Source organism: Chiloscyllium punctatum, chromosome 19 (assembly GCF_047496795.1).
Source record: "Chiloscyllium punctatum isolate Juve2018m chromosome 19, sChiPun1.3, whole genome shotgun sequence".
NCBI classification, from domain to species: domain Eukaryota; kingdom Metazoa; phylum Chordata; class Chondrichthyes; order Orectolobiformes; family Hemiscylliidae; genus Chiloscyllium; species Chiloscyllium punctatum.
In genome coordinates, this window is record NC_092757.1 from 54,314,091 (window position 1) to 54,335,761 (window position 21,671).

General features: G+C 41.9%; 1 protein-coding gene across 2 annotated transcripts in view; it reads left to right on the forward strand.

The window, feature by feature from the left end:
• hip1 (huntingtin interacting protein 1) overlaps nt 1–21,671 on the forward strand; it is a 348,681-nt gene that overhangs the window by 135,482 nt on the left and 191,528 nt on the right. For both annotated transcript variants that reach the window (XM_072589441.1, XM_072589442.1), the window contains exons 2-3: nt 9,444–9,507; nt 16,387–16,529. In XM_072589441.1, coding sequence (XP_072445542.1) covers nt 9,444–9,507; nt 16,387–16,529 — 207 coding nt within the window. The remainder of the gene's footprint in view (nt 1–9,443; nt 9,508–16,386; nt 16,530–21,671) is intronic.

Sequence of the window (21,671 nt, forward strand, 5' to 3'; positions counted from 1 at the left end):
GTGGTGGTAGATGGGAACCATTCAGTATGGAGCTTGGTGACTGGTAGCATTCTGCAGGGATCCATTCTGGGACTTCTGTTCTTTGTGATTTTATAAGTATCTTGGATAAGGAAGTGGAAGGGTGGGTTAGTAATTTTGTCGATGTCACGAAGGTTGGTGGAGTTGTGGATAGTGTAAGAGGGCTGTTATAGGTTGCAAGGTCAGGATGCGAACTGGGCTGATAAATGGCAGATGGAGTTCAACCTAGAAAAATGTGAAGTCATTCACTTTGGAAGGTCAAATTTAAATGCAGAATACAGGGTTAAAGGCAGGATTCTTGGCAGTGTGGAGGAACAGAGGGATTTTGGGGTCCATGTCCATAGATCCCTGAAAGCTGCCACCCAGGTTGATAGAGTTGTTAAGAAGGTGTATGGTGTGTTGGCTTTCATTAACGGGGATTGAATTTAAGAGCCACGAGGTTATACAGCAGCTCCTTGCGAGCCCTGGTTAGACCACAGTTGGAATATTGTGTTCAGTTCTGGTCACCTCATTTCAGGAGAGATATGGAAGCTTTCGAGAGGTTGCAGAGGAGATTTACCAGGATGCTGCCTGCACTGGATAGCATGTCTTGTGAAGAAAGGTTGACGGAGCCAGGGCTTTTCTCATTCGAGTGAAGAAGGATGAGAGGTGGCTTGATAGATGTGTATGAAATGGTGAGAGACATCAATGGAGTGGATAGCCAGAGACTTTTTTCCAGGGTGGAAATGTCTATCATGAGGGGTTATAATTCTAAGGTAATTGGAGGAAGGTTTAGGGGAGATGTCAGAGGTAGGTTCTTTGCTCAGATAGTGGTGGGTGTGTGAAATGCACTGCTGGCAGTGGTAGTAGAGTCAGATACATTAGGGACTATTACGCGACTCTTGGGTAGGCACATGGAAATTAGTACAATGAAGGGTATGTAGTTTAGTCTGATCTTGGAGTAGGATAAAAGGCCAGCACGACATCGAGGGCCAAAGGGCCTGTGTTATGCTGTGATATTCTTTGTTGTTCTATAATTTTCCTTTCATAAATCCATGCTGACTCTGTCCAATCTTGCCACAATTTTCCAAGTTGTCTGCCATTAAATCTTTTATAAGAGACACCAGCATTCTGTCAGGTTGTCTGGTCTTCAATTACCTTTCTTCACTTTTTTTTGAATAGGTGTGTAATATTTGCAATACCCCAATCTGTAGGAGCTGTTCCAGAGTCTATAGAATACTGTAAAATGCCGACCCGCTATTTCTAGGGCCACTTCTTTAAGTACTCTTAGATATAGATTAGCAGGCCCTGTGGATCTAGTGGCCTTTAGTCCCATCAATTTTCCCCAGTACTATTTCCCTATTAAAATAGATTTGCTCCAGTTTCTCCCTTGCACTAAATCCCATGTTCCCCAACATTACTGGTATGTTACCTGTGTCCTCCTTTGTAAATATAGAACCAAAGTGTGTATGTAGGTGATCAACCACTTCTTTGTTCTCCAATATAACTTTCCTGTCTCTGACTGTAAGGGGACTACATTTCCCTTCACTAATTTTTTTCTCTTCACATACCTGTAGAAACTTATACAGTCAGTTTTTATGTTCCCTGCACGTTTTCATATTCTAGTTTCCTTTTCTTAATCCTGTTGTGGTCTCCTTCGCTGAATTCTACACTGTTGCAACTCCTCAGATCTGTTGTATATCTGCACAATTTGTATGCCCCGCCTTGGATTTCAGACTATCTTTAAGTTCCCTTGTAAAGCCATGGTTTGGGCATTTTTCCCACTTTGCTTTCGTGCTAGACAGGAATGAACAATTGTTGTAGTTCACCCATGTGCTGTTGAATATTTGCTATTGCTTTTCCATTGTCATCCCTTCAAGTGAAATTCCCCAATCCATCATAGTCAACCTATGCCTCATACAGTTGTAGTTTTCTCTATTTAGATTCAGGACCATAGCCTCAAAATGAACTGCATCACTCTCCACCTTGATGAAGAATTCTATCACATTATGGTCACCCTTCTGCATAACTAGATAGTCATTCATTTCTTTCTCGTTACACGATGTCCAGTCTCAAATGGTCTGTTCATTAGTTGGTTCCCCAATGTATTGGTCCAGGAATTCCTGCTATAACTATTGTTATTAATTTGATTTATCCAATCTATATGCAGATTTAAAGTCATACATATGTACCTTAATTTTGCATTCATTGATAATTCTCTCATTAAAACTCTTGGTCTTTGTTGTTTATCTCCCTTACGACGTTCTTCAGAAAACTTCAGAAATGGCTTTTGGCCATTTGCCCTGATAACTACTTACTTTGTCTCAGATTTTGCTGCAGAATGTAGTTCTGAAGCATCTTTGTAAGTATTGTGTTCGAGGCACTTTTTATTAACACAAGTTGTTGCGATTGTTGAAAGATAAAGTCATAAATCACATAGAGTTGTAGAGATGTACAGCATAGAAACAGACCCTTCGATCCAACTCGTCCATGCCGACCAGATAGCCCAACCCAATCCAGTCCACCCCAGCCCATATCCCTCCAAACCCTTCTATCCATGTCCCCATCCAGATGCCTTTTAAATGTTGTCATTGTACCAGCCTCTACTACTTCCTCTGGCAGCTCGTTCCATACAGGCACCACCCTCTGTGTGAAAAAGTTGCCCCTCCAGTCCCTTTCCCCTCACATTACCCCAGATTATAGTCCAGAAGGTTTATTTGAAATCACAAGCTTTTGGAACGTAGACCTTTCATCAGGTGAAGTGAGGTGGAAGCACACACAACACAGAATTTATGGGCACAGAGATCAAAAGATCATACAAATGTTGAGTGGAGTGTGAAATAAGAAGTCTCAGCAGGTGAACAATGTGAACAGCAGGTGTTAGAGGGTGTGAGAAAGTGTCAATGGCTGAATAACAACTGAAGGGATGACCTACAATCTGACTAAATGAGGCAGAAAGATTTTAAAAGTTTAAAAAAAATAAGCTGGTGCTGGAGACGAACCAAATGACTGGATTATCATGACACAAAAACCGAAACTGCTGGAAAGCCCAGCAGGTCAGGCAGCAGCTATGAAGAAAAGCCAGAGGAAGGGTCACCAAACCCAAAACGTGAACTGTTTTTTCTTCACAGATGCTGCCCGACCCGCTGAGTATCCCCAGCAACCCCTGTTCCTGATTTACAGCATCCACTGTTCTTTTGGTTTTTATTTGACTGAAATAATATGTAGGTACAAGAGTCACATCCCAAGGGTCTAACCAAAGCAATAAATAATTCAAAACTGCACAGGTTAATTAAGGTCAAGAGAGCATAACAATTTATCAAGGTCATGGTGTTAAAACAGGACAGGAAGGAATATTTTATAGATACAGAACAGTGTGATGGGGTCACATGTACTGTGACATGACCCCAAGATTATGATTAAGGCCATCTTAATGTATACCGAACTTAGCGATCACTTTCTGCTTGGCGATTCTGTGTTGATGTTTATCTTGAAGGGTGCCTTGGGGGATGCTTATCTAAAGGTTGGAAGCTGAATGTCCTTGACCGCTGGAGTGTTCCCCAACTGGAGGAACATGCCTGTTTGGTGATTGTTGCACAGTGTCCATTCATCCATTGTTATAGCATCTGCATGGTCTCACCAATCTACCATGCCTTGGGCCATTCTTATCTGTAGCGTAGGAGGTAGACATTGGCGGAGTCACATGAGTATCTGCCATGTGCATGGTGGGTGTGATGGTGGTATCCATGGCATTGATCTGACATGTCTTTCAGAGGTTGCCACAGCAATGGTCAATGTTGCCCTGAAGGCTGGTGGATTGCTGCGAACAATGATCTCTTTAAGTCTTGGCGGTTGTTTGAATGCAAGAAATGGAGATTATATATATTAGATTGCCTACAGTATGGAAACAGGCCCTTTGGCCCAACCAGTTCACACTGACCCTTTGAAGAGTAACCCACCCAGACCCGCTTCCCTCTAACTAATGCACCTAACACTTTGGGCAATTTAGCATGGCCAATTCACCTGACGTGCACATCTTTGGACTATGGGAGAAAACTGGAGCACCCGGAAGAAACCCACACAGACACTGGGAGAATGTGCAAACTCCACACAGTCACCCGAGGGTGGAATCGAAACTGGGACCCTGGTGCTGTGAGGCAGCAGTGCTCACCACTGAGCCACCATGCCACCGAGATGTGGGAATGCTCATTGTCATCAATGAAAAACATGGTGTACTCTCTCTGCTCCGAGGAATTACTAACGACGAAGGGTACCCTATTGATCATATCCTGTGTCTGTCTTCTGAGGAGGTCGTTGTGGTTTTACACTGCAGCACAGTGGAACTGGTGATCAATGAGTTAAGCACTGTATCCTGGTCTTATGAGGGCATCCTTCAAAATCTTTGCGTTCTTCCTCATCTGAGCAGATCCTGTATATATGCAGGGGATGGCTTCTTTGATATTTTTTGGATGGAAGCTAGAGAAGTGCAGCACCCTGAGGTTATTTGTGGGCTTGCAGTAAAGTGAGGTACTGACATGTCTGTCCTTGATGGAGAGGCAAGTGCCCAAGGCAGAGACTGATTCTGAAAAGTAGTCCGTGGTAAGTCTGATGATGGGATGAAACTTGTTGATATCTATATGTAGTTGCTTCAGTGATTCCTCACCATAAATCCCAAGGAAGAAAGTGTCATCGATATATCTGGTGTGCAGCATTGGTTGGAGTCCTGCAGAGTGAAGAAATCTTGCTTGAACTTGTGCATAAAAATGTTGGCATATTGGCGTGCAACTTTGGTCCCCATGGCTGTTGCCATATGCCAACATTTTCATGCACAAGTTCGAGCAAGGCATCTTCGCTGCATTGGATCATTTGGCTGATCGAATCATAGAATCCCTACAGTGTGGAAGCAGGCCATTTGGCTCATTGGGTCCACACCAAACCACTGAGGAGGGTCCCACCCAGACCTACCCCCACCTTGTCCCTGTATCCCTGCTAATTTCTCATGGCTAAACACCTAACCTACATATTCCCTAGACACTCTTGACAATGCAGGAGAAAGTGAGGACTACAGATACTGGAGATCAGAGCTGAAAATTGTGTTGCTGGAAAAGCGCAGCAGGTCAGGCAGCATCCAAGGAGCAGGAGATCGATGTTTTGGGCATGAGCCCTTCTTCAGGAATGAGGAAGGTGTGCCAAGCAGGCTAAGATAAAAGGTAGGGAGGAGGGACTTGGGGGAGGGGCGCTGGAAATGCGATAGGTGGAAGGAGGTTAAGGTGAGGGTGATGGCCGGAGTGGGGGTGGGGGGGTGGAGAGGTCAGGAAGAAGATTGCAGGTTAGGAAGGTGGTGCTGAGTTTGAGGGTTGGGACTGAGACAAGGTGGGGGGAGGGGAAATGAGGAAACTGGAGGAATCTGAGTTCATCCCTTGTGGTTGGAGGGTTCCTAGGCGGAAGATGAGGCGCTCTTCCTCCAGCCGTCATGTTGCTATGGTCTGGCGATGGAGGAGTCCAAGGAACTGCATGTGCTTGGTGGAGTGGGAGGGGGAGTTGAAGTGTTGAGTCACGGGGTGGTTGGGTTGGTTGGTCTGGGCTCATGTCCGAAACGTTGATTCTCCTGCTCCTTGGATTCTACCTGACCTTCTGCGCTTTTCCAGCAACACATTTTCAACTCTTGACCATGCAGCACGGCCAATCCCACCTACCCTGCACATCTTTGGACTGTGAGGGGAAACCCACGTGACCCAGGGAGAATGTGTAAAATCCACACTAACCAAGGGTGGAATTGAAACCGGGACCCTAATGCTGTGAGGCAGCAGTTCTAACCACTGAGCCACTGTGCTGCCCAAGATTATTTGCATTGTTTAGTGATTTTAAGAACCAATGTTATCACAGTTTGCCATCTGTCTGTGTTTAAGATAGGAATAGAACAGAGGAGTAGGGGTCAGCCATTTAGGTCCTGGACCTGTTCCACCATTCGATGATATCATGGCTGATCTGCAGTCTGACTCCAGTTTATGTTCTCCCCATGTACTAGAATGCTTGTAGTTAACAAAAGTTACTGTTGTCAGGTTTAAGTTTGAACAATTATCCTTACATTAATTGTCCCACGGAAAAGAGAGATCCAGTCTTATGCCACGTAGTGTTTTAAAGTGCTCTCTAGTTTTAATCCTGAATGATCTCGTTCTAATTTTTAGGGTGTGCTCCAGTGGATTCCAAACCAGTGGAAATAGTTTATCAACCCTAATTGATCATGTTAATATCATGAACTTTAGTCTAAACACTCCTTGATCTTTCAAACTCAAGGGAACATACCTGTAATTAGTGTAATGTCTCCTTGTAACCCCTGGGGTCCATTTATTATTCAGGTAAGTGTATGCTGCACACCTTCTAAGGCCAGTACATCTCTCCTGATGTCTGGTGTCCAAAGCAGCTTATGGAATGTGGTGTGAACCAACCAGGCTTCAAATTCCAACATCGTCTTGATGGGATTCAAGCCCAGGTCCCCAGAACATTACCTGGGTTCCAGGATTAATAGTTCCTTTATAATTTATTACACCTCCATCACCACTTGGCCACCAGCATAGGGCAGAGGTATTGTATTCCAGTTGCTTTCAGGGAATAGTAAACCAAATAACAGTATGTGCTGTTGCTTTTTGTTAGGCAGGGAATGATTGGACCATTAACCCTCCCCCCCCCCCCCCCCCTTGATTGTTTTCTTTAGCTTTAAAGAAAAGAAAGTACTTGCAGATTGCCTCTTTTGCCTTTGGGTCATCTCAAAGAGCTTTACAGCCATCATTCTGCGTTTGTTAGCTTTGTATTCTCGTTCACTTTTTGAAAACAAGTAATTTATCTTTCTGTTTCATCATTATGTCACCCTCTGACTTAATAAATTGCTTGACAGACTATTTTCTGTTACTTGTATTCTGTGACTGATTGAGGAGCTTTGCTGGATCCAAAATTTGTAAGCCTATTTATGGTCACTGTCAAATTATTTTGAATTTCTTTCATGCTTTTTCTTCTTATCCCTGCCTTAGCTGTCTCTCTCTCGTGAACTCCAAGTTGAGAAATTGACCCTCTACTTTTCTTGGGACTTCATGCAAGAATTCCATTTCTCTGGAACAATGAAACCAAAACTGACACAGCCCATGAGCTGTTCCCTCACTGTAGCCAACATCCCTTTATCACCATCTGGATCTGATCTCCCAAGGAGGTTGCTTGAGTCCCTGGAGTGCTTTATGTCATGATGCACACAATAGGTCAGAGTTGAAATGCTTCATGCCCATTAGTAACACAGAGGTCAGGATATCCATGCAAATGCAGCAATGACTGTAAGCCATTTAATCAATTCAGTTGCGTGTCAAAGCTTTTTGCAAGCATCCTCTTTGTGAAAAAGCTCGTATGACTTCTGATCTGGAGTGGAGTTGGGTACCTTTTTGGGTTTGTCCTAGATTAATCTCCTGTGATTAGTGTTTATCTAAGTCTGTTGTTTCTACACCACATCCACGGACAAGTTTAGATTTGTGTACTTGAAATGATCTTGACATTTTGGTGTGTCTCTGACATTCAGTAATTCTAGTTTTCATCCTTTTTGCTTGTTTTCTCTTTGCTCAATATCATTAATCCTGTTTGGGTGACATCGTGTTATCACTGTTCATCAGAATATTTTCCACCCCTTCCCTAAAGAGCAAAAGCTAAAATACTGTAGCTGCCAGAAAACTGAAAGAAAAGCCAAAACTGTAAATATTCAATAGCTAAGGCAGCACCCGTGGAGAGAAAAAAATTGGCATTAACTCCGATGCAAGGTCCTCAGCCTTTGGATCTCACTGTGACAGAAATTCAAGTGTCATTGACCCACTGTCTCCTATATTGCACTCCAGATAAAGATACTTGTTAGGATCTGTTTCCCCATTTTCTGCACAACCACACACTGCTGCAGATTAAAATGATAACAGAAAACAGTAGAACTTGCAGCGCAATCCGAAGTTCCTCTCACCGTGTCTGATTACCTGCAGAAAGCTGCATTGCTCTGCTTTTTGTCTTGCTGAGTAGGATGAAAGGTGCACTTGGAGATTTCACCGGCAATGGTTATTCATTCTTATACAATGGATACTGTTTACTAATTATTTTCCTGTGTTGCATGAAGGAGCTGAAATGATTAAGGGCAGGTATCTAATTAGAATTAGTAAGACTGAACTCAACTGGTTGCCTGGATCATAGAAAGTACATAAGCACTAAGCTGAAAATGTGTTGCTGGAAAAGCGCAGCAGGTCAGGCAGAATCCAAGGAACAGGAGAATCGACGTTTCTGAAGAGGGGCTTATGCCCTTATGCCCTTATGCCCGAAACATCGATTCTCCTGTTCCTTGGATGCTGCCTGACCTGCTGCGCTTTTCCAGCAACACAATTTCAGCTCTGATCTCCAGCATCTGCAGTCCTCACTTTCTCCACATAAGCACTAAGCTCAAGCTGACATTGTTCATTACTCATCTCCAGACAGTAATTGCTGAAGGAAAAGTTGGATGGAGGAAGATGATCAGTGATCCCAAGTAGAAAGTTAGTTATTTGCTACCAACCTGCTCAGAGATGTTATCTCACAGTTCTGGAACAGGTGAAACTTGAACCTGGTTCAGGAAGGGACACTTCCACTATACCACAAGAACCCTTAGTTGTAAAAGTTGTATTTATTTTTACTCCACTTGGTCGGAGGTATTATAGCACACCTCTGGACAAAATGGGACTTCAATCCTGACCTCTTTGTGTAGAGGTAAAAACACTATCAGTATGCCACATGAGTTTCTATCTTTTTAAGTTTTTTTTTCATTTAACCCTATTTTTCTAATCAATGTGTTCAGATGGGACTTGAATCCAGGCTCCTGGTCCAGGGTTAAGGGACTCCGACACAAGAGTGCCCTCCATAAGGAAGATCATCTGGACACTTGGAGCAGGTGGGTCTTGAACCCATGCTCCTGGTCCACGGAGGGATGCTACCACTGCACTACAAGAGGGCTCCAGTGACATTTTAAAATGGATTCATTTTTCTTATGTTATGTTATTACACACCTTGGGAGTAGGTGGGACTTCAATCCTGGTCTCCAGTTCACAGGTTGGGACACTACCACTGTGCCTCAAGAGGGCCCCTGCTAAGCTCCCGAGATCTGACAAGATTGGGCGTTTCTAGACTAATACAGCCGTTGGCTATCTTTTGAAAATTACATATAAGGATGAAATTGACCTCAGCTGTAATGCTTCCAAAGCCAATTAGCCCATGTGGCTGACTGCCAAGCCTTGAATTGAAGAATGCTCATTTCATTGAGGTGCTCTTTGGCTGCCTGTGGAAGTGAAGCCTCAAAGAAAAGGGAAATAAAATTTGCAAATCTCAAATTGTTTGTAATTATTTTATTGTATTAATGCTTTGAGAAAAACTGATTTGTTTTTCCCTCTCCACTTTTTCAGAGCGTCAGCATCAATAAGGCTATTAATGCACAGGAAGTCGCAGTGAAGGAAAAACATGCCAGAAATATCCTTTTTGGGTGGAGTTGGTGAGAGTACAAAAACCTCTTGTTCAAGTCCTGCTTGTTTCCCACTGACTGGGCTCTGGGCGTGAACGGACTGTGGTTTCCTGATTCTCCATCTGAGACTTGTGTATTCTTGCTGATTTTCATTATGTCCCCTGTACTAGGACAAACTACTGAATATGCTAGCGACCTGCTTTCGTACAAAGGGGTTACACGTGCAGTTGTACGATTTCTCATGTTTGCTGCTATGTCTTGACAGCAATGTCAGTCTCTGCTTCATTGACTAATTCTGGCTATCTACGGCAGGGTTTCAGAAGCATTATATTTTGTATTCACATACCACCTCCCCCCACTTCTTTCCCCATCTCATACTTCCCCTTTCACTTCCAACTCCCACCTCTATGCTGTATTGCCATGTGTTGCTGTAGTATTTCCCCTCGTTTTATCAAACCCCGGTCCTGCCATCACACCACCGTAAATGCATTTCCTAGCAGGAAGCTCAGTAACAATCAGGAGTGGGTCCCTTTGCTTTTTTAATAAAAATAATCTTCCCACAATGCTGAGGCCCCATTTGGAATTGTCAGTTAATATGATTTAATGCAGACTCTGCATCTGTTTGCTTATTACTTGCACTTTTATATGTATTCCACTTTACTTTCTGTCCCTCAGGTAGCATGGTGGAGGCTCTTTCAACCATTGATATGTCCATCAAATATACCAGAGGGATATTTGTTGAAAAGCAAAAGGTTCTCCCACTGAACTTGCCAATATTACACCAGTGTCAAATAGTAAATTTGATGTGAAACATTTTTGCAGATTCCGTTTGATTTGATATGGTGCTACATAGTTCAAGTTTCTAAAAACAATTCATGCTGCAGCTGAGCGTGGAAGGCATCTCCAAGGGATGAGTTACTTGGAAGTTGGGAGTACATAAATAGCTGTGATGTTTTTTGGCTGAGAAGCATAACTTTGAACTTTCCCAAAATGCATACTCTGAATCTGTCTGGATTTATCAGTGAAGAACAAAGAAAGATGAGGTGACTGAGAGAGTGGGCAATGCCCATTGTAAAATCAACTTGGTGTTATTTTTAGCATTTGCTGTCAAATGTGGGAGTTAAAGCAAAAAATGTTAGCGTATAGTTTGGCCAAATTCTTTGTGGTCTGAGCAATTTAATACTCCTTGAGCCAGCTATATCCTATAGATTTTGTGCGCCCATTCCCTGTGTGAACAGTCACAGTACTCTCCTAACAGACCAGAGCTATTCAATGTTCTTACTTTGCAAGAGTGACTCCATTAATTGAATCTTTCCGTTAAGCACGCCAGATTATTGCACAACGCTGTCTGCTGAAAGGAGCTGCTTCCTTGTTTAAAAACCTGATTGAATATAGAGCTGAATTAGATAATTATGAAGTAACTGTGATTGATTGTTTTTACTTTCCTGTGATATGTGGATTCTAAAATTCTTCTGTGAGTTTGCATTTTGAATTTTGATTTAATTTTGAGGAAATTCTGAGAGAGGGTATTTGCAGTGGTCTTCTAAAACTTCCATCAAAGGGAGGGGTAAGGATACTTGAATACTGACTCCCTTAATTAGCGTTAAGGATTCCATGCCATGAGTTATTGCTTGACTATTTGGAAAGGGAGAGCATGGTGGGGCAGGAAGATAATATTGCCACCATGGCTGACCATTTGACCACAGCAAAATTATCAAACATAAGCTCAATCAAGTTGGCACCTGACACATGAAGTTACAGAATAATACAGCATGGAATCAGACACTTCAGTCTAACCAGTCCATGCTGAGCATAATCCCAAACTAAACTAGTCTCACCTGCCTGCTTCTGGCCCATATCCCTCCAAACCTTTCCAATTCATGTACTTCTCTCAGTATCTTTTAAACATTGTAATTCTGCCTGCATTCACCACTTCCTCAGGAAGTTCATTCTATATGCAACCTTACACCCCTGTGAAAAAATTTGCCCCTCGTTTTTTTTAAATCTCCCTCCTCTTACCTTAAACATATGCCCCATGTCTTGAAATCTCCCATCATGGGGAAAAGACACCCACCATTAACCCTCTCTATACTCCTCTGATTTTGTAAACCTAAAATCATCTCTCAACTTTCTATGCTGCAATGGAAAAAGTCACAGCCTATTCAACCTTTCTTTATAACTCAAACCTTCCATATCGGACAACATCCTGATAAGTGTCTTCTGAACCTTCTAGCTTAATAATATCCTTCCGAGAGCAGGGTGACTAGAGTTGTACACAGTACTCCAGATGGGGCCTCACCAATGTCCTGGCAACCTCAACATGACTTTCCATCTCCTATACTCAAAGGAGGCAATGAAGGCCAGTATGCTAGAATGCCTTTTGAACCACCATGTCGATATATGATGCAAACTTCAAAGAATTATGTACCTGAACCCCTAGGTCTTCTGTTTTGCAACACTACCTCAGGCCCTGCCACTAATTGTGTAAGTCCTGCCCCTATTGTACCAAAATGCAATACCTCATATTTATCCAGATTGAAGTCCATCTGCCATTTTTCAGCCCATCAACCCATTTGATCAAGATCGCTTTGTAACCTTAGAAAACCTCCTTCACTGTCTACTATGCCACCAATTTTGGTGTGGTCTGCAAACATACCTACCATATCTTCTACGTTCTCGTCCAAATCATTTATATAAATGACACACAAAAGAGGGCTCCAGAACTTATCCCCGCGGAACACTGCTGGTGACAGGCCTCCAGTCCTCTGTCTCCTACCTTAAGCCAATTATATATCTAATTGACAAGCTCATCCTGAATTGCATGTGACCTAACGTTGCTAATTATTCAGCCAAGCAGAACCTTGTTAAAGGCTTTACTAAATTCCACGTACACATTGTCTATTGTTCTGCCCTCATCAATCATTTTGGTAACTTCCTCACAAAACTCAGTCAAGTTTGTGAGACATGATTTTTCTCACACAAAACCATGCTGACTATCTCTCATCAGTTTTTGCCTCTTTAAATGTTTATAAATCCTATCTTTTAGAATCGCCTCCAACAACTTACCCACAACCAAAGTCCGACTCACAGGTCTATAGTTCCCTGGTTTCTCCTTAAAACCCTTTTTAGACAAAGGCCCAACATTAGCCACCTTCCAGTCATCAGGTATCTCACCTGTATTTATAGATGATGCAAATATTTCTGCTGTCTATTGTTATTTGCTGGATATCTGTGTTGGTTAGTTTTTGTCCCTGAATGGCCACCTTTCGAGGTTTGAGAGCATTTTAAACAGTTTATTTGACTTACAAAGTCTTGATAGATGCGCAGTTTATAAAGTTAGATTTTCTCAAAAGGCAGAAACAAAAGAAAAATTGCTGGGAAAACTCAGCAGATCTGGCAGCATCATGGAGAGAAAGTAGAGTTAATGTTTCCAGTCCAGTGGCCCTTCTGAGAACTGATTGTTGCTTGGGAAGTTCTGAGGAAGGGTCACCAGGACAAAACATTAATTCAGATTTCTCTTCACAGATGCTGCCAGACCTGTTGAGCTTTTCCAGCGATTTCTGTTTTTGTTGCTGGGCAAGGGTTGGTATATATGCTGAAGATGGGGGAAGGAGAGGAGTAAACAATAGGAGGAGATGTGGCCCAGAGAAGGAAAACAGTTGGATAGACAAAGGAATGGATAACGGTCAGCCTGGGGGAATCGATTGCTGATAATTGGGATGATTAGTTGCTGATTATGGGATGGTTATGTTAGTAACCCATGTGATGACCAGGCCTAGTGTGTGGGGCTGGGATAAAGACATAGAAGAAGGTGTTCAGCCCCTAAAATTATTGAACTCTATGATGAGTCTTGAAGGCTGAAGGGACCCCAAGTGGAAAATAAGATGCTGTTCTTCCAGCTTGTGGTGAGCTTTGCTGGAGGACTATTGCAACTCCGAGTCGTAGATGTTGGCCAGGGAATATGCTGGTGTGTTGAAGTGGCAAGCAACAGGATGCTCTGTCATTTTTGCAGACAGAGAATGTAGGTGTGTAGTGTTGGCATTCTGCTGGAGTTGGTGGAACTGGTGGCTATGATCCTTTGGATGTTGGTGCTGGTTGGGTGGTAAATGAGGATGACGGGTCCCTATTACTGTTGTGGGAGGGAAGAGAAGGGGTGGCAGCAAGCTATGGGTTGGATATCGCTGAGGGCCCAGTCAACCAATGTGATGTGGAATCCTTGGTTGAGGAAGAAGTTGGACATTTCTGAGGTACCTTGTGGAAGGTGGCATGATCAAAACAGATGGGAGGAAATGGAGAAAGTAAGAGAATGGAAGAGTGTTTCCAAGAAGCAGGGTGTGTGGATTGTAGTCAAGGTAACTATAGGAATCTTCAGGTTTGTCATCAATATCAGTGGCCAACTTATGCCCAATAATGGAAACAGATGTCAAGGAGGGGAAGGGAGGAATCTGAGGTGGACCAAGTGAAGTTGAGAGCAGGGTGGAAATTGGAAGTGAAATAGATGAACTTTTCCAATTTTGGACAAGAGAGGGAAGCAGTATGATGATATCGGCAAAGAGTTATGGGTGAGTGCCCGAGTAGGACTGGAACAAGGAATGTTCCATGTACTCCACAAAGATAGAGGCATAATGGGAGCCCATGCAAGTATCCATGGCCAAGTCAAGGTAGGAAGAGATGGATTTTGTAGGGCTAGAGTGGGCAGAAACCATGCATCTTCCCTGGGAGTTTTGTTTTTGGATTTTGGAATGGGGATAGAAGCGAGTGGTGGGGGTTGTGACTATGAACTTCATAGCAGTGTGGGAGGAAGTCACCGGATGTTGGGAGATTAGTGAACATTGTGGACACGCTGGTGTGGTGTTCAATGGCCGGGTCCTGGTCCAGGGGAGACAGGAGATGTCTGACAGCTGGTGCTTAGCCTCCGCAATGTCGAGGTGATTACTACTCTTGTCAGAAGGCTTGTTTACAAAGGATAAAGCACCGCAGATGCTGAGGTTTCCCAGCAAATTCTGTTTCTATTTCTGTTTTTGTTTCTGATTTCCAGCATCCGCAGTTCTGTGTTTTTTGTGCAAAAGGTAGCATCAGCTCAGAAAATATCGTGAGAAATAACCTTTTGTTGTTTTGGGCTTTGTATAAAAGGTCTTCTGTGAAAAGCACTAATTCAGCAAGCTCCCAATGATCATTTCTGTGTTGTAATGTTATAAATTTCAAGTTCCGATTTAATATACCCCCATGCAGTCAAATGCCTAGACTTGGCTAGCTCTGAGATCCCCCTTCCTGATTGTTAGCACGGGCTTGCGCAGAGGGCAAGGAGACCGTTCAGATAATGGACTCTATTATTTCTGATGTTCAAACTGCTTGTGGAAAATTGAATGTTTTGGTCATGGAGTCATAGAGCTATACAGCATGGAAGCAGACCCTTTGGTCCAACTAGTCCATGCCGACCAGGTATCCTAAATCAATCTATCCCCTTTGTCAGCATTTGGTCCAAAACCCTGTATATCCTTCCTATTTGTATACCCATCTAGATGCTTTTTAAATATTGTAATTGTACCAGTCTTCACCACTTCTTCTGGCAGCTTATTCCAGATATGCACCAACCTGTGTGTGAAAAAGCTGCCCCTTAGGTCCCTTTCAAATCTTTCAGCCCTCACCTTAAATCTTTACCCTTTAGTTTTGGACACTGGTATTCTGGGGATAAGACTTTGCTATTCACCCTATCCATACCCCTCATGGTTTTATAAACTCCTATAAGGTCACATTAGGAGAGACTAGGACCTGAAGGCATAGCTTTAGACTAAAGAGACCTTTTGGCATGGAGATAAGGAGAAACTTCTTCAGCCAGAGAGTGGCAAATCTATGGAATTCACTGCCACAGAAGTGGAGGCTAGGTCATTGAGTAATTTAAGACTGAGATACATAGGTTCTTGAATATCGGAGGGATCAAGGTTTATGGGGAGAGAGGAGGAGAATGGGGTTGAGAAACCTATCAGCCATGATTGAACGGCAGAGTCGACTCGATGGGCTGGATGGCCTAATTTCTACTCCTATGTCTTAAGGTCTTACGTCCCTTAGGTTCAGATGCTCCAGGGAAAATAGCACCAACCTATTTAGCCTCTCCCTATAGCTCGAACTCTCTTAACTATGGCAACATGCTCGTGAATTTTTTTTCTGAACCCTTTCAAGTTTCACAACACCCTTTCTATAGCAGGGAGACCAGAACTGAATTCAGTATTCCAAAAGTAGCCTAAACAATGTCCTGTGCAGCCATAACATGACCACCCAACTCCTGTAGTCAATGCATTGGCCGATAAAGGGAAGTGTACCAAACACTGCCTTTACTATCCTGTCCAACTGCCTGTTTCCGAAGTTTATTCATTTACATTTTTGGCAAAAATAATGGATAATTGATTCCTAATCTGTATCCTGGAGCTTTTAGTAACTGTCAGGAATTTTGCAGCTAAAATGTACAGAAAAAGTTTCAAAATGATATTAAAAACATTTTAAAATCAAGCAGAAAATGGAGAATGTCTACAGCATGTCAATTGGCTGCAAATAAAAGCAGTGAGAAAATAAAGTGATGGCTGGAGATTTGAGATTTGATTCAAATCTGTAATTTTAATTTGCCTATTTCAGATGCTAATTGAGTTGCTGTGAATTTCCTGTTTTGATTTTTGATCTTGAATAGTCACATAACTTCTTATCTTGGATATGTTGAAGGAGTGGTTTCCATTCCCTTTTCCATGCTGCAGTTCTGTTAATGGTCACGATTCCATCCATAACAACCCATTTGATTGAGCTGATGAAATTTCAAAGTTGGGAACTGATTGCATCTGTTTATATGTGTGAAATGAATTCCATTTTGTCACAGTTTCCTTAGCATGTTTCTGCACCATGCATTCTGGGTACGCACCACGAGAAAGGCGCTCACACGTTCTGGTCAGTAGTGAACCGGTTGCCGCTGTCCAGCAATGCTGTCCTCTGCTGGAAATTTTGCCATGTATTTCACAAACTGCTTCGAGATGGACATCCAAGTGTAAGTAATATCTTCAGTTCATTAAGTGTTACTTTATTTAATGAGCCCCATCAAGGGTGATAGTGAAGGAAGACGAATCTTTGCAACCAAGACAGCATCATTCAGTCACACGATATTTAGGAATGCTGATCCATGAATATGCCTCTAGAATTATCTCCCAATGTCTACTAAAATGTAAATCAATAACTTCACTGTCCCTATTATCATTTTTTATGATGCTCAGTCAGTGACTGTAAGACATGTTTTTTTGTTTTACGTTGAGGAATACTGATCCTAAAACTGTAGTTGTTCACTCTTTGGTGATGATGCTTGTACTGATTCCTGTAATGTCAACCTGGAAGTATTGATTAGTGTTTTTTACACCACTTCATTTGTTCATGGTTCTTGGAGGGGTGGAAATATTACTGAACTTGTGCTTTGTAAACAATCTTCCTGTCTAGGCTCTTAAATTTTCAAGGAAGGAGGTAAGAAATTTGAAATCTGTTTTTGTACAGTAGCATTTAGAAAGAAGTAACTTAAATTAAAAGAATATTATTTTCTTGGTATTCAAGTGAAGTGGGTGTGCTGAAATGATAGCTTGGCCGTTACCACAGGAGTACGTACAGAAGTGTCCAAATAAGGGCTCCATAGTTGTCGTCTAAGTTCCAGTCTCCCAACAATGAATTGGCATGCCTTTTGCAAAATGGCTAATTTGCCACATATTCCTTGTTCTGTATATTTCTGTTCCACTTCTGTGTTGTCTTCAAATTTCTCTGCTGCACGACTTGTTTAAATAAGTAAAGTGAAGCAGCATAAAAGATCCAGAAGATCTGTGACCACATATTAACATCCATTAGCATTTGGTATTTATTTAACAGCAATTTGAGTTCTTGACTTTAAAGAGAGGAACAGATGCATTTCAATTGAAGAATAATGCATTATCTTTAAAGGCATAAGGTGTCCCTGTCTTTATAGAACAGCACAATTTGTGGGAGCAGTTAAAACAGAGATTTGCTAGTGTGTCTACTGTGTTTATTTCTTTAAAAAGAGTCTTCAAGTCATAGAAATGTACAGCATGGAAGCAGACCCTTTGGTCCAACTTGTCCATGCAGACCAGATATCTGAAAATAATAATCGAATCCCATTTGCCAGCATTTGGCCCATATCCCTCTAAACCCTTCCTATTCATATACCTAACCAGATGCCTTTTAAATGCTGTAATTGTACCAGCCACTACCTCCTCTGGCAGCTGATTTGATACACGCACCATCCTTTGCATGAAAAAGCCTGAAAGGTCTTCACAGGGAGCAGTGTAAATATTTCTTAACTCTTGCATTTATTTGTGACTGATGGTCATGCCATAAATAGTGCAGTAATGGAAATTCCATTATGAAATTATAACACTAACCCATCGCTATAATTATATCAGAGGGTATTTTGATGGCCTTTTATTTCAGTAATTTTACCACAGACACTTCAAATCTATTTCTGAGAAAAATATTTAATCCCCATTTTGATTTTTAACTGCAAGGACTGTCTGTGTTAAAATCTAGCTCAATGTTTTCAAAAGAAGGTGTACCTCTGGTGGAGAGTCATCTAGACTTGAAAAGTTAGCTTGCTGTCACACCATGGATGCTGTCTGACCCACTGTGATCTCCACCATTTGTTGTTTTCAGTACCATTTGTTGACAATGGATTAAAAATCAAAATGGGGATCAAATCTATTTCTGAAAAAAATATTTAAAGTGTCTGTGTTAAAATTACTGAAATAAAGGCCATCAAAATACCCTCTGATATAATTATAGTGATGGGTTAGTGTTATAATTTCATAATGGAATTCCATTACTGCACTATTTATGGCACGACCATCAGTCACAAATAAATGCAAGAGTTAAGAAATATTTACATTGCTCCCTGTGAAGACCTTTCAGGCTTTTTCAAGCAAAGGGTGGTATGTGTACCATTTCATCAGTGGCAGCAATTACTTGCTAACGAGTATGATTGCCCACCGAGGGAGTTCCATTTAACTGGTCATGGGTTCTTTGGGTTCTTGTGTAGCCGATAAGGTCACTCTTAGAGCTGCATCTCTGACTTGTTTTTGGAAAGGCATAGATCCTACACCTAACTTAGTTCAAAATGTCATAAGCTGAAACCCCATCGTGTGACTGTACTAGATATTTTTAGTTGCTGATATGGCCTGCATGACTTGGAGGTGCTGGGGTTTGGACTGGGGTGGACAAAGGTAAACATCACACAACACCAGGTTATAGTCCAACAGGTTTATTTGGAAGCACTAGCTTTCGGAATGTTGCTCCTCCATCAGATAGTTGTCACCAAAAGCTGGTGTTTCCAACTAAACCTGTTGGACTATAACCTGGTGTTGTGTGATTTTTAACTTTGATATGGCCTGGGTATAGATATATTAATGCTGTCGTTTTTGGGCCTTATTGTCATTAGTGTAGGATGTTAATTGAAGAATGTATTGGATATGAAATTTGGCATTATTATGGATACAAAATCACCTGTTTCTGAAGAACCAATTAAACTTACCTCATTGTGCGCATTGGAAGTAATTTCAAGTTTGAATTATAGTCTGGCCATGTATTTTCTTTTTGATGAAGGGAGGCAGAAGACAGGAAGCTTTGGACTGGTTGGTTAGCCTGACCTTAGTCGATGATAGAATTTTAGAGTCCATTAGTAAGGATGAGTTTGCGGAGCATTTAGAAATGAATGGTAAAATAGGGTTGAGTCAGCACGGCTTCATCAAGGGGAGGTCATGCCTGACAAATCAGTGTTAGCATCCTTTAAAAAGGTAACAGTCAGGTTAGACAAAGGAAAGCCAGTGGACATCATTGATTTGGATTTCCAGAGGTCTTTGACAAGGTGAACAATAAAAAACAGTACAGTATAGGAATAGGCCCTTGGGCCCACCAAGATTGCACTGACACATGATGCCTTTGTAAACCTAAAAACCTTTTAGCCTCTACGCAGTCCATATCCTTCTCTTGCCTCCCTATTCATAATTGTCAGGATACCTCTTAAATGTTGCCATTGTATCTGCCTCTACTTCATTTGGCAGCAGGTTCCAGGCACTTACTACCCTCCATATTAAACAATAACAACTCTCCTCTCACATCTCCTTTTAAATTGATCTCTTTTTACCTTAAAACTATGTCCCCTAATAATTGACATTTCTATTCTGGGAAAAAGATTTGAATGATCAATTTTATTCATGCCTCTCATAATTTGGTAAACTTCCATCAGGCCACTCCCACATCCTTCTGTAATCAAGTGAAAACAGACCAAGTTTGTCCAATCTCTCCTCATAGCTAATACTGTCCAAACCAGGCACCATAGTGGTAAACCATTACTCTCCCCTCTCCAAAGCCTCTGCAACCTAGATAAGGTGGATTGGCCCTGCTAAATTGTCCATAGCTTCCAGGGATGTGTAGACTAGGTGGATTAGCCATGATAAAAATGCAGGATTACAGGAATAGGATAGGGAAATGTGTTTTCAGAGGATCGATGTAGATATGATGGGCCAAATGACCTCTTACCACATTGTAAGAATTCTATGATCCTCCTTGTACATGGTACCCAGAACTGTACACAATATTCCAAATGTGGCCTAATTAAAATTTTATACACCTGCACATGACTTGTCAATTTTTATACTCTACATCTTGACCGATGAAAGCGCGCATGCTGTATATTTTCTTGACTACTTTATCCACACACTTTCAGGGAACTGTGGACCTGTATACCTAGAACCCTCTGTATGTTTATGAGGGTTCGGCCATTTACTGTATACTTCACTCCTGCATTAGATTTTCTAAAATGCATACCTCACATTTGTCCAAGTTACATTCCATCTGCTATTTCTCAGCCCAAAGCTTGAGTGTCTCTTGATCCTGCTGTAACCTCTGGCAAACCACTTCACTATCTGCATCTCCCCTAATCTTTGTATTGTCTATAAAATTATTTATCAGACTGCCTTCATTCTCCACCAAACCATTTATACAACTTCAATTAACCAAACATAAATTATCCGAATTTTAAATTATCCGAACAAGATCTCAAAGTTCCGTAAAAACGGCATTAGGCAACTCAGCATTCAGTTATCCGTTAAACGGCATTGTGGTGTGTATTGCCGGATAACTGAGAAATGTTCAATAACTGACACTCACATTACTGTTTGTTTACGATACATCAGTTACTGGTTAAATGGCATAATGGCGAGCGTTGCCGGATAACCAAGAAATGTGCATATAACCGGCACTCATAAATTACTGCTCGTTTACAATCAAATTGATTATCCGAACAATCAATTATCCGAACAAAATACTCCCCGCCAGTCTCATTCGGATAATTGAGGTTCTACTGTATAACAAACAACAGGGGTCCAAACACTGATCACTGCACATCACCACTTGTCACATCTTCAATCAGAAAAACACACTTCCACCACGACTCTCTGTTTTCTATGACTAAGCCAGTTCTGTATCCATATCACCATCTCTCTGCAGATCCCATGTGACTTCATCTTTTGTATTAGCCTGCTATGAGGGACCTTGTCAAAAGCCTTGCTGAAGTGCACATTGCAACATCTATCAGCCTGTTCTCATCAATTATCTGTCATTTCCACAAAAATTTCAAGTTTGTGAGAGACAACCTTGCCTGCACAAACCATGCTGCTTATTGGTCATAAGGCCATATCTTTCCAAATGTGAGTAAGTCCTACCCCTAAGAATCTTCTCCAATACTTTCCCTGTCACAGATGTAAGGCTCACTAGCCTGTAACTTCCTGGATTATCCCTGTTGTCTTTCTTAAACAAAGGAACAAAGTTGGCTGTTCTCCAGTTCTCTGGGACCTCTGTGACTGAAGAGGACATACAAGGCCCCAGCAGTTTCCTCATTCGCTTCCCTCAGCATTCTGGGATAGATACCATTAGATCCTGTGGACTTGTCTACCTTAATGCTTTTCTTAAAAACCCAACACTGCCTTTTTTTTTGATGTTGACATGCTCCAGAATATCAACATCCCCTCCCAAGATTCACCATCTGCCATGTCCTTCTCTTTTGTGAATACTGCTACAAAATGCTCATTAAGGGCCTCACCCACATCCTCTGGCTCCACACATAAATTCCCTCCTTTGTCCTTGA